We start from the raw sequence: 18,389 nt of genomic DNA on the forward strand, positions 1-18,389 counted from the left end.
CTGGACTGCCATGGAACACGAGGTAGTAATCAAAAGCACCATGACAGCTGTGGACTATGTGATCATTATTGCAGACCCCTTGCATCCCTTCATGCTTGATGCCTTCCCTGACAGAGACAGCAGTTTTTAGCATGATTACTCACCAAGATAATTCTACAGTGACTTGAGGAGCATGATAGTAGACTCGCATTGATGCCTTGACCACCAAATTCACCTGATCTGATCCCATTGGATCACATCTGGGACATTGTTGAGGGTCAGCTCCATGACCACAAGCCAGAGACTTAATATTTTCGGAATTGTTTGATCTATGCATGGAAGTCTGCTGCCACATACCTCTGCAAATGTACCATGGACTTTTTGAATCTATGCCACACAGAATCACTTCTGTATTTCACTCCTAAGGTGAATCGGCATGCTGTTATTCAGGTGGTCATGATGTTTTTATTCATCCAAGTGTATTGCTCATCTTCGGAGTAGTGTGAGAATGAAGCTGAGATAGTCTCCTGGAGCTTCATTATCACAGAAAAATTTTAATATGATTAACATTTTTTCTTATTCTTTGCTACCCTAAATTTTGTTTTGTATGTCATAAATGAAAGTAAGAAGACTTAACTTTGGTACCACTGAGAGCCATTACATGTGCTCAGAATTTCTTTAGGTTTTGTGAGGGGTCTTTTGAGAAGATTCTGCTTCAGTATCTAATGAAGATTTCACGCATTGCTCTTTTGAGAGAGAACTGTGTTTCTATTTAGCATGTGTCTGTGTGTAGCTGTATACCTTGTTTTACACCCATTGTGAAAGAGTTGCTGTTTCTTTAGCAGTACATTTACAGAGAATTTATGCCATGAAGAGACCCTTCCATTGTGAATTCTTCTACTAGGTACATGTCTGCACTGTATTTTGTCAATTATCCTTCTAAACTTGAAACTACAGTTTGTGTACATGCTCTTGTCCAGAGCTAAATGTTTTGCATTCTTCTTTGAGATATGAAATCACTATCTCTTTATCTAGTTAGCTGAACGTATCCATCCTTCTTTGGAAAAGTGAAAGAGACATTCATTCACACAAGCACAACTCATACACATAGACGCTGTCACCGGCCGTTGTCGCCCGGACCACAGTGGCTGAAGACAGTGGCCATGTTTGTGTGACAGTGCTTGTGTGAATGTGTGCGTGTGATTTACATTTCCAAATAAGAATGTTTTTGTCCAAAAACTTAAATGTTTAGCAGTCTTTTCATTGTGCTTGTCAGTGATTCAGGATCTCCTCTATGCGGTGAGTAGCAGTCCGTCCTTTTTATAATGTTGTTGAAATCTCATCCTGGACTTTCCACTGTTTGATTTTATTGAACATATAAATGTTCCTGCTTGTATTGGTTACCCTTTGTACTTTTGTAATCATTGGTGATATAATGGTGTGCAATTAAGAAGTGGGTGCCTGATGCTTTCTGTGCAGAGAGGGGCAGAACATACTTTGTTGCATCACTAGTGTGCTGTTTGTCCCTCTCCCAGTGGTAGCTTACACTGATAACTGGCACTGCTGGGGTAAGCGCTACACTGAGCCATGTTTCAGATTCCAACTGTCCCTAGATACAATTATATATCCTCAGAAAATGTAATACTTGTTGTGTTTGATTTCTGCTACTCATAATAGACACTATAGTGGCTAGGAACAATTACCATATTTAAACGAATATGAAAATCAAATTTGAATGTTCTATATGGACTCTGCAGTGCACACTATAGTCAGGTGTCAAAGAATGAGCATATTAACCAGAGTTTCATTTGGAACCTTCCTGCTTCGCATTGCTCTCCCCCCTCCCCATCTTCTCGCCATTCTTATGTGCACGTGGCTACACAACTACATCATACCCAGTGATATCAGTTTTATTGCGGTCATCACCAGTGATTTTAAGTCTATTTGTTGACATTGGTTCTAATATGTTTTCATAGTGTGTAAACTTTAGAACTATCTGTGTGAAATAATGTCACAGAAATTGTTTAGTATTTTTTTGCAGTGTGTGTTTTTGTGCCTTCACTTACAAAACTGAAGTTATCCCAGTTGATTGGCGACTCAAGTCTCCTACAATGATCACAGATGATTGGGAAACATATGTATTGGCTATCTAAAGTTTTTTTTCTAAAGTTTGTCATTTGTGCATAAGTTTGGTGTTTAATAGATGGATCCAATAATAAGTTTATTTCACCATTGATTCTGACTCTTTCCCAAACAATTTCATATACAGCTTCAGTTTCTGTCTTGATTTGTTTGAGTTTCTTTTTTACTATGATGAATACACAACTTGCAATTCCCGTTAGCCTATTCTTTTAATATACACTTAGATTTCTCCTTCAAGAGTGTGTAGTAAAATGAGAAAGTAACTGGCAGGTTGGTCGTCAATGTAAATCGAAATGGCTTAAGAAAGGTATTCTACACCTTAGAAAAAATCATGAATAGATAGCGAAATAATGGTAAAACAGATGTGTGGAAGATGAATTAAGAAATAATGAAAAGATTAGGAGGAGTAAGTCAGATTGTGAGTTAAGAGTTGATGACAAACCAACAAAAACACATTGTAGAAAGGAGTTAAGTCAGGGATGGACAAGAACTCTGTACACATGTCGATCCTTCTGTGAGACTCTTCACTTTCTGCACTGCTACGCCATGTCTGAGCAGGAAGATGGAGCAAGCGCAAACATGCCACATCAGATGGCAGTGGAATCACACAAGGAACACTGGACAACTTGCATGCAGCTTGGTTTTATACATTGCTGTATAGGGAAATTTTAAAATCTGAAACTCTGTACAACACTTCATTAAGAGTTTATTACACTTTTAGTGACTGTTGGCAAAAGACAATACACCTACAAAAATAAAGAGGATAAGTTTGGGTTTGAAACTGCATTACTCCAGCACTGTTGTGTGTGTTGACTGTAAAATTCTTACAATATTTAAGTTGAGGTATAGAAAGAGAGGGAAAAACAAATAGTCTCTAAAGCATGCCTTTAGTGGTGGAACAATTGATTCTAACTACATGTGAAAGAAACAAGTTTTACTATCTAGAACCTCTCTATTGGCAGTGCAATGGATTCAGTTCTCAAAAACATTAATCACAAACAAAACAGAATTTAACCAATATTGAATTGTTTTTGGTTTTGCTGAAGATAAAATTTATATCTGGCACAAATTGTTGGTGCAATGACATATGCAAACAGTTCGGCAGATCTTCATCAGTGAGGTTGCCACAGAGTCACTGACTTATTTATTTCGTAACTGAAAGAAACCTTTCATACACACATGTTGATACAAACTTAATATAACTTTTCCTGTATTATTATGGAGACATGGAAACTCATCCTGAGGAAAACTGTTGTAGAACACCTGCAGAGTTTTACTTTAGAAGAATAAGTCTTTTAAAAGTGAATTATATTGCAGGTCAGTCTGTTCGATTCACAAATACAGAGGGATACTTTCTCCTGAAATGGCAAGCAGCCTTGAAAACAGATCAGGAGCAGATGTGGGATTTGCAATATTCTGAAAATGTTTAGAAAACTATTCCTGTATTTCTAATAACACCAGAACTCAACATTTCCTCTAACAACAGATAGTGTGGGAAATTGGCACAGTTTTGTTCAGAAGTTATTGCTATGACACTATGTTTTTCTTTTTAAATGCATATAAGTTCCTTGTAGTGTCATACTTAGAGCATTCAACTATGCAGTGAAGTCCAGTAAAATGTGAGCTATGTAAACAATTCTAAATCTTCTAGATCTTTTGATTTCCCTTCATAAATTGAACAATAGTGGGTCTTAAATAAATAAATCATTCAAGGCATGACCCTTGACTTAATCAGTGTACTTCTCAATATACAAAATATCCCTGTACTCTGTTCAGTTCTATCAAAGACTGTTGAAAAACATGGGCTAAAAACACATGCAACTTCAAAAAATTTACTATTCATACCAACAATTTCATTACATGTTCTGTGTTTACAAATTTAGCACAAAGTGCTCCTTGATGTTCAAAATAATCAATCCCATTTGAATCTTTTGTTGATTGTTGTAATTTTTTGCAAAACAATGCTAAAAGTCTATTTTGTGCCCATCACATCACTGGTACTTCATTGGTGATAACTGAGACCAACATGTTCTAATTCACGCCAAAGGCTTCAGCTATCTCTTCAGCGGTTGGCAAGTCAGTTTCCCTCCAGTCTTTCTTTCTCATCAAAACTGACAGCTCTTCTGTCATGTGTATATCAATGTCAATTCCAAAAACATAGATAGCAAGCTATGCTGTGTCTGACTTTTTTGTTGATTCGCCGAAGGCAATTTAGAATATAATGAACTTTCTGGCATTATCAATTAACAGCCTGGAAGCATCCACTGCTGTGAAAGCTGTATGGTAGGATATTGTTTCGTTGCAAAAGACTTAATTTCATGAAATAACTGTATCTCCAGTGGCATCACAAGTTCTGCTTTGTCAATACATACCGCACTCTTTGATGAACTTGCCATTGCTAACAAGTTTCAGTAAAATTGGCTAAAAACAGTATTTATCGCATAAATATTTTATTTAAACTGGTGACTGGTTTCGATATGTTGTACTTAGATCATCTTCAGACCTTATACTCCATGATGGTGGCAGGAGGTGGGCTGGCTGAGCAGCCTGCTCTATAGTGGTGTAATCGACTGGCCAGTTCTTCCCTTCAGGAGATGAAATTCAAGTACTGCAAATAGACATATATGGGGCAGGACACTTAGATCCACCTGTTATGAGGATGAGAGAAAACAAAGATGAAGTGGAAGGTGACAGAGAAAGTGGAGATACTGATATTATGGTTTGGAAACAATGATCCAATTTTGCAGCAATTTTTATCATAAAAAGTTGACTTGTGGTAGTTGTGTGTTGTATAATGCTGTGTTAGTAGGTTCGTGTTTTATTTGATCAAATTCTTGCATTTTATTGTTTGTGTCAGGTTCCCTTCCCAGACCCTTGCCTTCTTTGAGCTAAACACAGGTTAAGATATCTCTTTATTTTTTTTTAAACTTATTTTTTGCTGAAATGTGAGCTCCTGTTCCTGGACCACCATTCTGTTTCAACGGTCCCAGCATGATATTGTTTATATATTTTTAATCATTTTCTTTTTGTTGTATAGATGTGAAGGGGAGTAGGAGGCTGCTATGAAAAATTATTGGAAGCCAAGATCAACTTGAGAATCTGTAAATGAATTTCAGACTTATCTCACAAATGGTTACCGTTTTAAGTTCTTTTCACTTTTGTTTTCCGTACCATCAGGAGTCTACTTTTCTCTGGTCATATTTGATTTATTTAATTTCATGCATTTCTCTGCTATTATAAAGAAGCCTCAACATTTTAATTTTGCTTGTTTTTATTCCACACTATGTTTTAATTTATTTTGATTCCAAAAAAAGAAAATTTTGCATGAAGAACTTGGCAATTCTCTCTCTCTCTCTCTCTCTCTCTCTCTCTCTCTCTCTCTCTCTCTCATTCTCTCTCTCTCTCTTTCTCTCTCCTGTGTATGTAAGTATGTGTGTTTTATCTTTTGCCTGATCACCATTTCATTAGTTTGCTAGTTGGTTCCATTCTCTACCTTTAATGTTCCTCTTGTCAATTTAAAACTTTGTGTTTTGCTCGTTTATAACATATATAGAAATGCAAGACGATTTGGAGGAGTCTTTGCTCGAGCAGAGCAGCAGTTCGAAAAACTGGAGAAAGTGAAGGAACGTTGGCAGCCGTGGGTTGCTTTAGGAACTGCTGACATCGATCACTTGACCAGAGAATACCTTCATACAGCAGATGATTGGGATCAGAATTTCCGGACCTCAAAGACGCATGGTCAACAAGTTGCTAAGTTGCCAAGGTAATGTTAAAGACAATTCTAGTAATATTTTAACATATTTACATTGTAACAGTTTAATGGTGAAAGATGGTATACAATTTCAAAATTACACACAACTTTTTGGGTTAATATATAATATATGTATTAAAATGTCAGTTTTGCAGAAGGCTTCATGTTCGACATGTACTTACAGTTTCTCAAGGGTTTTAGCTGGCACTCATACCCAAATAATATAATGTCACTGAAGTATTTTGGTCTCTCTTTCTTTTTACATTCTGAAAATCATCACTTTTTTGGATTTTTCTAGTGATGAATGTTATCAGCAGTTGAGTAATCAACACTCAGCATATACAAAATTGTTAGTAGTTATTTAAAAGTACATTTAAAAAAAAGACACACCACAAAGGAATTATTCGAATGGGATGGAAATCAATAGATTAAACAAATGATTAAAATTGAAGAAAAAATTGATGATTTATTCAAGAGAAAGAGCTTCACAAATTGAGCAATTCAATAATGTGTGGGTCCTCCTCTGACCCTCATGCAAGCAACTATTTGGCTTGGCATTGATTGATAAGAGTTGTTGAATATCATGAAAATTTCTGCCCAATTGGCACATTAGCTCTTCAAAATCCTGAACTGGTTGTAGGGCCCTGCCCATAATGCTCCAAGTGCTCTCAATTGGGGAGTGATCTGGCGACCTAGCTGGCAAAGGTAGGGTTTGGCTAGCATGAAGAGAATCAAGAGGAACTCTCGCTGTGTGTGGGCCGACATTATCTTGCTGAAATGTAAGCCCAGGGTGGTTTGCCATGAAAGGTGACAATATGGCATGTAGAATATCGTCGATGTATTGTTGTGTTATAAGAGTGCTGTGGATGAAAACTGAAGGGGTTTTGCTATGAAAAGAAATCACACCCCAGACCGTCACTCAAGGCTGTCAGGCTGTAAGGCAGGTGACTGTCAGGTTGGTATCTCACCATTGTCTGGTGCATCTCCAGACACATCTGCAGCCTGGAATCTCACTGACTGCAGTAAAATTGTCTTCAGTGATAATTCCTGCTTTGCAAGGCCCCAAACACCAGTAAAGATGTGTCTGGAGGCACCCCAGATAGCAGTGGGATACTAGCCAAACTTTTGCCCACCATATGGCACAACAACAAGGAGTTATAGTTTGGGGTGCCATTTCCTTTCATAGCAGGGCTCATTTAATTGTCATCTGCTGCATTACAGCACAGCGGTAGATCGATGATATTCTACACCCTGTTTTGTCACCCTTCATGGCAAACCATCCTGGGCTTACATTTCATCAAGATAAGGCCTGCCCACACAAGGAGAGAGTTTTTGGTGCTTGTCTTCATGTATGCCAAACCCTATCTTGACCGGTAAGGTTGCCCGATCTTTCACCAATAGAAAACATTGGATTGTTTTGTGCAGGGCTTTCCAACCAGCTCAGGGTTTTGATTATCTTGTGTTCCACTTGCATAGAATTTGGCATGGTGTCCTTCAGGAGGTCATCCATCAACTCTGTCAATAAATGCCAAGCCAAATAATTTCTTGCATGATAGTCAGAAGTGGACCAATGCGTTACTGACTTCCTCAATTTGAGTTTGAAAGAATTTTTCTGTTTGTCTGCACATGTACATCACATCTACTGATTTCCATCCCACTTGGATAATTTCTTCATTGCATGTCTACTGCATCTACCTGCCTACTTTGATCCCAAACTTTCAGTATGTCATTTGAGCAAAGCGCAAGTTGGATTTCACATGATCAATGTTTTCGGAATACATACTAGTCAGCTTTAAGGAGGTCATTCTGTTCATTATGTTGTAGTTCAGAATATGTTCTAAGATTCTACAACAAATCAGTGTCAAGGATATTGAATGGTAGTTTTATGGATCACTTCTAGTACCCTTCTAGTAAACGGGAGTGATCTGTGCTTTTTTCCAAGAGTGGGGCACGGTTTTTTGTTTGAGAGATGTATGATAGATTATAGTTAGAAGAGGGACTAACTCAGCTGCAAATTCATTCGTTGGCTAGGTAGATGTAGAGTTACTCATTACTCTACTCGATTGCTGCGCAACACCAATTTATTTTTTTCTGTTGTTGTCTATTCACAGCGCATAACTAGGTTTGAACATACATTATTACATAGGGAGGACTAATGTGTCACTTTCTGTTGTGATTTGTAACAAAAATAAGTGTCGTGTTAGTGTCCTTTACCTGTATTATTACACCAAACCATGATGGAAAAGTATTCTGTGTGTGTTTGTCCATCATAGCTGTGTTTTTGTTAAGAATTCACCAAGACTAAGGGGTGTCTGAAAATTATACATAGAGTGCAGGCTTTATGGCTGATATTTGGGTGTTTGTAATATTTGTTTTATGTGCACTGGGCCATGGTCTGAGGAATATTTCTCTGGCTAACGTTACATCTTCCAATGCGTTGGACCAAGGCCTATTGTCCATAAAACAAATGTCACCAAGAACATAAAATATGAAGATGAATAGTTACTTACTGAAAATTGACAATATAGGAAAAGACAGATTACTACTTGCCATAAAGAAGACATGTCAAGTCGCAGACAAGCACAATTAAAAGACACTCACATATAACTTTCAGCCACAGCCTTCATCAGTAAAACACACACACACACACACACACACACACACACACACACCACACACACTAGCAAGCACACCTCATGCGCACAAGTGCTGGTGTTGGTGGTCGTGTGTGCATGAAGTGTGTTTACTTGTGTGTGTGTGTGTGTGTGTGTGTGTGTGTCAGTGTGTTACTGATGAAGGCAGTGGCCAAAAGCTATATGTGAGTGTTTTTTTGATTGTGCCCCTCTGCACGGAGTGGCCGCGCGGTTTGGGGCGTCATGTCATGGACTGCACGGCCCCTCCCGCCGGAGGTTCAAGTTCTCCCTCAGGCATGGGTGTGTGTATTGTTCTTAGTAGAAGTTAGTTTAAGTAGTGTGTAAGTCTAGCGACTGATGGCCTAGTCAGTTTGGTCCCTTAGGAATTCACACACATTTGAATTATGCCCATCTGCATCTTGACATGTCTTCTTTACAGTAAGTAGCAATCTGTCTTTTCCCGCATTGTTGATATTCCTACCTGGAATTTCCATTGTTTGATTACTGAAAATTAGTTATGGCTTATAAATAAACAGCAATAAATGTGTTTTTGCTAATTATATTAGTACCTAAAATATTATTTGATGTTCGCATAATGAGGTGTCCCACGTCTATCACCATTTTCACTTTGATTTATCTAGTGCAGTTTTATCAGAACAGAGACATATTGCATCAGCCAAAGTCTCCAAATCCTGGATTAAGAGAACCACGAGGTGCTGAAAATGATCAACATTGTGAGGAGTACAGTTCTTGTAATGTTCCTTATAAATGAGAGTAATGGTATAATGACAGAGAGAGATACAAGCAATACTGAAAGAATCAAATCTGGAGAAAACTTAATTGGTACAGGAAAGAGTGAAAAATAATAATGAACTTGTAAGAGATATGCTAAAATGGGAGAACTGAGAACTGTGGAAAAAGAAAGAAGGAAAATAAAGGAAGAAAGAGAGATAAGTAGGAAAGAGGAAAAGCTAGAAATGGATTGATAGTGTAAAGGGATACAGGCTCATTGTTGGAGAAGAAGAAGATAGCTCTTATTTAGAGACAGATAAGCTGTGTCAAAGATGAATGAAGATTTCCTCTCCTCTTGAACACAACATGGTCCTGCATCGGATGCAGGTTACTGATATTTTGTGCAACTGATGTATGATTGAATTGGAGAATGAATGTTTAGGCTTATAGATACAAATAGCCAAGACACTACATATAACTCATCATATATTGTATCGCTGTTATGGAATAATGATAAATATACTAATGATCCAAAAATTGCAACCTCAATTTTTTCCAGTACCTTTGAGAAGTAGGTAGGTAGTAATACTGACTGGTAACTAAAAATATCTGTTTGCTATCTTTTATGTCTGACAGTTTCATATTTCGTCCTGTCTGCAAATACTGTCTTTGATGGTAACGTGTTGCATATGCGACTGAAAACATTGCATGTATGTGAACCACAGGATTTCAATACTTTCCTTGAGATGTTGTCAAGTCTATGAGAGTTTTTGGATTTCAGGGTGTTACTTACATTTGTAATTTCTCTTGCAGTTCATGGAGTAGTTACCAATCTTCTGAGGTACTTCAAGAAAGGCATCATTAAATGTGTTGTCTATCTGATTACTGTCATTTATTATTTGGCTGTTTTATTTAATAACAAAGTTCTCAAATTTCTTAACTGAATTTTTGGTTTTGGTTTCAACTGTTGGCCATGTGTTGTGGTCTTGACTCTCTAGACAGGTTTGATGTGGCTCTCCATACTACTCTATCCTGTGGCAACCTCTTCATCTCTGAATAACTGCTGAAAGCTACATTCATTCAAACTTGCGTACTGCATTCATCCCTTGGTCTTCCTGTAAAATTGTACTGTCGTTCCATGCCTATTTACATGTAGGCCTACTATCTTCTCTCATGATTTTTAAGCCAAGTATTGGCAATGATTAAATTATACTCTGTGCAAAATTCTACCAAGTGGTCTACTCTCTCATTTCTTTCCCCCACTTCAAATTCTCCTACTGTTTCTCCTTCTCTTGCTTTTCCTACTCTTGAATTCGAGTTGCCCAGCACATATAAATTTTGCCTCCCCAACCTATCTGAATAATTTCATCTATCTCATCATGCATTCTTTCAGTATCTTCATAATCTGCAGAGCTAGCTGGCATGTAGACTTGTATTACTGCAGTGGGTGTTGGCTTAGTGTCTATCGTCCAGTGTTCACAATGCTTTTCATAAAAGCTTACTCACATTCCTATTTTCTTATTCATTATTACTTTTACAGAGTGACAATCACTGAACTGTATATATATAAATGCCCACCCACTACTCCCCGGCACGAATCCACCTGGTGGATTAATGTCAAGGTTCACTGTGCTGGCCAGCCTGTGGATGGTTTTTAAGGCGGTTTTCCATCTGCCTTGTTGGATGCGGGCTGGTTCACCTTATTCTGCCTCAGTTACTCATCTGGTATGAGATGTTCCTGGGGGAGGGGAGTCCACTGGGGACTGAACTGCACAATAATCTTGGGTTTGGTGTGGGGCGGTGCTACAGAAGAATCCTGAAGATTAGATGGGTAGATCACATAACTAATGATGAGATATTGAATAGAGTTGGAGAGAAGAGAAATTTGTGGCACAACTTGACTAGAAGAAGGGATCGGTTGGTAGGGCATATTCTGGGGTATCAAGGGATCACCAATTTAGTATTGGAGGGCAGTGTGGAGGGTAAAACTCGTAGAGGGAGCAAAGAGATGAATACGCTAAACAGATTCAGAAGGATGTAGATTGCAGTAGGTACTGGGAGATGAAGAGGCTTGCACGGGATAGAGTAGCGTGGAGAGCTGCATCAAACCAGTCTCTGGACTGAAGACACACACACACACACACACACATATATATATCCAATCTCCTGGTTTCCCACTTCCGGAAAGGCAACTCACTCACCCTCCACAACCTTTCCAGCAAATGTCAACCTCCTCTCATTGCAAACAAACCCAGTCTCTCCCATCTACTCAATCTCCCACTTCCAGCTCCACTCCCCCCAAAACCTCAAAATTCTAATCAACACAATCTGGAACCACAACACCCCAATTCAGTAGTTAACCTTTCCTCCAAACCTCTCTCCCAATCCGAAACCTCTGTCCTATCCAAAGGCCTCACCTTCAGCCCTTTTTCCAGATTCAGCCAAACAGCCCTCGTCAAAGATTTACTGTCCTACACTCTTACTCTTTGCTGGAAATATCACTTTGCCATGAAGAAAAATAACCCTGATCCTACTCCTAATGATCCAACTCCCCAAGACACTATCCAAATTGAACCCTGCCTGGAACAGTTCCGTCACAGCGGGACCACCTCCTCTTCCTCAAAATCACCCTCTCCAAACCTTCCAGGAATTTCTCACTTCCAGCCTTGCCTCTCAATCCTTCTTGAAAAACCTTAATCCTATTCCCAACATCACCACAGCTGAAGCCCAGGCTATCCGTGATCTGAAGGCTGAACAATCCATCGTCATTCTTCCGGCGGACAGGGGTTCCACGACCGTGGTACTTGATGGTCGGGAGTATGTGGCTGAGGAACTGTGTCAGCTTTCAGACAACACTACATACAAAGTTTGCCAAGATAATCCCATTCCTGATGTCCTGGTGGAGCTTCAAAGAATCCTCAGAACCTTAGGTGCCCTACAAAACCTTTCACCTGACTCCATCAACCCCCTGACCCCACTGACACCCCGCACCCCTACCTTCTACCTACTTCCTAAAATTCATAAACCCAAACATCCCGGCCACCCCATTGTAGCTGGTTACCAAGCCCCCACAGAAAGTATCTCTGCCTACGTATATCAACACCTTCAACCCATTACATGCAATCTCCCATCCTTCATCAAAGACGCCAACCACTTTCTCGAACGCCTGGAATCCTTACCCAATCTGTTACCTCTGGAAACCATCCTTGTAACCATTGATGCTACTTCCCTATACGCAAATATCCCGCTCATCCAGAGCCTCCCTGCAATGGAGCACTTCCTTTCACGCCGATCCCCTGCCACCCTACCTAAAACCTCTTTCCTCATTACCTTAGCCAGCTTCAACCTAACTCACAACTTCTTCACTTTTGAAGCTCAGATAATACCAACAATTAAAGGGAACAGCCATGGGTACCAGGATGGCCCCCTCGTATGCCAACCTATTTATGGCTTGCATAGAGGAAGCGTACTTGGTTACCCAGGCCTGCCAACTCAAAGTTTGGTCAGATTTATTGATGACATCTTCATGATCTGGACTCACAGTGAAGAACAACTCCAGAATTTCCTCTCCAACCTCAACTGCTTTTGTTCCATCAGATTCACCTGGTCCTACTCCAAATCCCATGCCACTTTCCTTGACGTTGACCTCCATCTGTCCAGTGGCCAGCTTCACACATCCGTCCACATCAAACCCACCAACAAGCAACAGTACCTCCATTATGACAGCTGCCACCCATTCCATATCAAACAGTCCCTTCCCTGCAGCCTAGGTCTTCATGGCAAACGAATCTGCTCCAGTCCCGAATCCCTGAACCATTACACCAACAACCTGAAAACAGCTTTCGCATCCCGCAACTATCCTCCCCACCTGGTACAGAAGCAAATAACCAGAGCCACTTCCTCATCCCCCCAAACCCAGATCCTCCCACAGAAGAATCCCAAAAGTGCCCCACTTGTGACAGGATACTTTCTGGGACTGGATAAGACTCTGAATGTGGCTCTCCAACAGGGATATGTCTTCCTCAAATCCTGCCCTGTAATGAGATCCATCCTTCATGAAATCCTCCCCACTCTACCAAGAGTGTCTTTCCGCCATCCACCTAACCATCGTAACCTCTTGGTTCATCCTTATGAAATCCCCAAACCGCCTTCCCTACCCTCTGGATCCTACCCTTGTAACCACCCCCAGTGTAAAACCTGTCCCATGCACCTTCCCACCACCACCTACTCCAGTCCTGTAACCCGGACGGTGTACACGATCAAAGGCAGAGCCACGTGTGACAGCACTTACGTGATTTACCAACTGACCTGTCTACACTGTGAAACTTTCTATGTGGGAATGACCAGCAACAAACTGTCCATTTGCATGAACGGACACAGGCAGCCAGTGTTTGTTGGTAATGAGGATCACCCTTGGTGCACGGCCAGCACATCTTGGCACAATGTTACACTGTCCAGGTTATCTTGATACGTCCCACTGACACCAACCTATCAGAGCTCCAGAGATGGGAACTTGCCCTTCAATATATCCTCTCTTCCCATTACCCACCAGGCCTCAACCTCTGCTAATTTCAAGTTGCCGCTGCTCATACCTCACCTGTCGTTCGATATCATCTTTGCCTCTGTACTTCCGCCTCGACTGACATCTGTACCCAAACTCTTTGCCTTTACATATGTCTGCTTGTGTCTGTTATGTGTGGATGGATATTTGTGTGTGTGTGAGTGTATACCTGTCACTTTTTCCAGCCAAGGTAAGTCTTTCTGCTCCCGGGATTGGAATGACTCCTTACCCTCTCCCTTAAAACCCACATCCTTTCGTCTTTCCCCCTCCTTCCCCCTTTCCTTATGAAGGAAAGCATGAAATTTGTGTGTGCGTGTGTGTGTGTTTGTGTTTGTTATTGTTATTGTTTCTATCAACATACGAACGCCTTCGTGTGGTAAGTTACAGAACCTTTGTTTTTAGATACATTTTTCTTGCGTGGAATGTTTCCCTCGAAGGAAACATTCCACGTGGGAAAAATATAACTAAAAACAAAGATGATGTAACTTACCAAACGAAAGTGTTGGTATGTTGATAGACACACAAACAAACACAAAGAGACACAAAAATTCAAGCTTTCACAACCGACGGTTGCTTCATCAGGAAGGAGGGAAGGAGAGGGAAAGACGAAAGGATGTGGGTTTTAAGGGAGAGGGTAAGGAGTCATTCCAATCCCGGGAGCGGAAAGACTTACCTTTCCGCTCCCGGGATTGGAATGACTCCTTACCCTTAAAACTCACATCCTTTCGTCTTTCCCTTTCCTTCCCTCTTTCCTGATGAAGCAACCGTTGGTTGCGAAAGCTTGAATTTTTTGTGTGTGTTTGTGATGTTCAATATTCCTGCCATCATTTGCAATGATGTGGCGCAGACGAATAGTGAAATTCTGCATAACCCACTGAAGTGTCATTACATTTATGCTGTCAATGACCTTGTGAATGGCTGTTGCAGCTCAGCAATGGTTTTAGGGTTATTACGGTACACCTTGTCTTTAATATAGCCCCATAAAAAGGAGTCACATGTGTTCAGATCCGGCGAATATGGCAGCCAATCGAGGCCCATGCCAGTGGCTTTTGGGAGCTCCAGAGCCAGAATGTACTCTCCTGCTTTGATGGAGTTGAGCTCCGTCTTGCATGAACCACATCTAGTTGAAATCAGAGTTACTTTGAATAAAGGGGATGAAATCATCTTCCAAAAACTTCATGTACCATATTGTAGTCACCATGCCATCAAGGAATATTGTACCGATTATTCCATGACAGGACACTGCACACCACACAGTCAACCATTGAGGGTGAAGAGAATTCCTGATCGCAAAATGGGGTTTCTCAGTCCCTCAGATGTGCCAGTTTTGCTTACTGATGAACCCATCCAAATGGAAGTGGGCTCTGTCCCTAAACCAAACCATATTCACATACTAATTCCCCATCATGCTCTGCGATCATCCATGCAGTTTGATTGTCCTAATGCAAACCATTCAGAAGTTATGACGATTTTATTTCGAATAGTTCAATAATTGTCACCATTTATATAACCCCTACTTGATTTTGTGTTTATAATCCTGTACTCATCTGGTCAGAAGTTCTGCTCTTCTTGCCACCACACTTCACTAATTTTCACTGTACCTAACTTCACTCTATTCATTTTCCTATCTACCAAATTAAGGGACCTAACATTCCATGCTCTGACCCATACAATAACAGTTTTGTCTTACCTCTGGAATATTTTACTCAAGAGGATGCCACCATCATTTTATCATACGGTAGAGCTGCATGCCCTTGGGAAAAACAATGGCTGTAGTTACCCCTTGCTTTCAGACATTCACAGTACCAGTGTGGCACCATGTTACAAGGCCAGATAAGTAACCATTCAGCAGGGAGCCCTCCATTGTAGCTAAACCTACTGTATGGCTGTTGGTATCATAGAAGCATCCAAATGAAATCACCATGGCTCATTGGAGATTATTGCACATATAGATTTAATTTTACTGGTTGAATTGTTGAATTCAGACATTATACAGAGCCTGCAGACACCACAGTATTTCTTATAATATATAATAAACCCTATTTCTGTGTTTGTTGTAACCATTTCAAATAATTTACTTTTTGTTCTACATTTTGGTTCTTTTTGTAATCAAGGGATTTTTCTTATGTTTTGTAATTTACCATTTTCTTGGGAAGCAGCTGTTGAAGATTAATAGAAACACATCTATTGACTTTTTAAATTTGGGATTGACATCTACCATACTGTACACATCCCACCAGTCAGCAATCTGTAAAGCTGTCTTGAAACATTCTGTTATCTTTTTATTAATTACTCAAACTCTTTTCCATAACACTACATCTTAAGTGAATAGGCCTTTTACGAGGCGTGTTTTTTAAATTGGTACCATTTTGAAATTAAAAAAAGATGTGCTATGATATCTCAATTATTTTATTTTTACAAGAAAGCCTGTACCGTAATCTACTTTTCTAGATAATTTCCATCAGTATTGAGGCACTTGTCATAACATTGGACCAGTTTTTGAATACCCTCCTGTCTTCAAGTGCAGGAACAGATGGTAGTCACTGGGCGCAAGATCGGGGCTGTATGGAGGATGATCTAGAGTTTCCCATCAAAAAGATGTGATGAGATCTTTGGTCTGATTCGCCACATGCGGACGGTCATTGTCTTGCAGCGAAACGATGCCCGTGCTCAACTTCCATGGACTGTTGCTTTGATTCGGGTGTGACGTAGAACTCTCATGTTTCATCGCCCGTAACAATTTGGCTTAAGAAATCATCACTGTCGTTCTGGTACCACTCAAGGAAAGTCAATGCACTGTCTAAACGTTTGGTTTTGTGCACATCAGTCAAGTCGGTACCCAACGTGCACACAATTTTCGGTAATTCAAGTGCTCGGTCACAATGCCATAAAAAACACTACAAGAAACATTAGGAAAGTCATCCCGCAAGGAGGAAATCGTAAAGCTTCTGTTTTCTCTCACCTTATTGTTCACTTCCTGCACCAAACTTTCATTAACGACCAAAGGACGCCCACCCCGTTGTTCATCATGCACATTTGTGCAGCTATCTTTAAATGCTCTCACGCACTTTCTTATCATTCCATCACTCATATGTTTTCTCTGGAAAACTGCACAGATCTCACGATGAATATCGATCACTATTATGCCTTTAGCACTAAGAAATCTTATAACAGCCCGTACTTCACAGTTGGCGGGACTCGCGATTATCAGAGGCATCTTAAACACTCAGTACACAACGTAAACAAGGAGGAATCAGACTGTAATGGCGTCAAAGCGTAGATTAAGGTACAGGCTTTCATGTGAAAATAAAATTATTGAGATATCTTAGCACGTCTTTTTTTTAAATTTCAAAATGGTACTTACTTAAAAAACATGCCTCGTAATATGACTAGTTGTGTATCTTTCCTGAGAAGGCCACTCAGTAATGGGTAACCATTTATGTCACAGTGCATCTTGATGTTTTCTCTACAGAGCTAGTGATTTATAGTCCTCTATGTTTACCATAGGGACACTGTATTTAAATGGTGCTCAGCCATACTACAGACAGGTTTTTGCCTTACTGATGCTTCCTAGATGTGCTTGTTGCTTTGTGCAAATCACACATAGGGATATTTGATTTACTTGGACTTTGTGTGCTTGTTAATTCTTAATTATGTGGACAACCAGAAACTTTAGATAACTCTTTCATGAATCCCATGATAAATTTTCAAGTAACACTATATAATTTTATTGTCATAATTCAGTATTTCCCACACATATTCATTTTTCTAAAATTAAGCATTAAATTTCCTCCAAGGAATAGACACATTTTCCAAAACAGTTACTTTTTCTCTGCTTTATGTATTCAATATTTTATTAAAAATTAAAATACACATTATTGACATTCTACAATAATATTTATTTTATAGTTCATTCTAAAGCTTTTGGATTTCCTGGCCATCATCTTCATCATCCACGTACCTAGTACAGTGTTGTATTTTAGAGTTTAGGGGCTCTGTAACTAAAAAACATATTTGTTCAAAATTTCCGTAACTGTTTCAGGTAATAAGGAGCTCAGAGGGGATGCAATTGTAAACCATGTGCTTGACTGTTCAAAGTCTGTTGAAATTGGGAATAATTTTGCTCGTAGACTGTCACAATTGCTAATGGAAAATCCAGGATGGGATATGACTGTGTTATGAAAAGGACAGATTTCTACTCGCCATATAGAGGACAGTAGCAGTCTATCACTTTCATAATATTGTCACAGTTTCCAATCTTATATCCTTTCCATTCATTGGATTTGTTCTTGTTTTTTATAACAATTCTGTTAAAATTCAAACATTTCTAAATAAAGAGCCCCTAAGTTCTAAAATACAATACTGGACTAGATATGTGGATGCTGTTCTGAGCTCATGGACAGATTCCACTAGACAGTTAAACAAATTTTTTCAACATTTAAATTCATGTCACAGTAAATTTAAGTTTACAGTAAAATTGGGAGGGAACTCAACAAACTTCTCGGACCTTACCACTGACATTAGCAAGCAAAAGCATTTATTTAAGATATACAAAGCAGCTTCTATACACACAGTAGTACCTGCCAATTCC

General features: G+C 39.6%; 1 protein-coding gene across 1 annotated transcript in view; it reads left to right on the forward strand.

The window, feature by feature from the left end:
- LOC124594191 (cytoplasmic dynein 2 heavy chain 1) overlaps positions 1 to 18,389 on the forward strand; it is a 786,854-nt gene that overhangs the window by 163,896 nt on the left and 604,569 nt on the right. The window contains exon 15 of the mRNA XM_047132551.1: positions 5,675 to 5,884. Coding sequence (XP_046988507.1) covers positions 5,675 to 5,884 — 210 coding nt within the window. The remainder of the gene's footprint in view (positions 1 to 5,674; positions 5,885 to 18,389) is intronic.

Source organism: Schistocerca americana, chromosome 2, assembly GCF_021461395.2.
Source record: "Schistocerca americana isolate TAMUIC-IGC-003095 chromosome 2, iqSchAmer2.1, whole genome shotgun sequence".
In the NCBI taxonomy this organism is placed as follows: domain Eukaryota; kingdom Metazoa; phylum Arthropoda; class Insecta; order Orthoptera; family Acrididae; genus Schistocerca; species Schistocerca americana.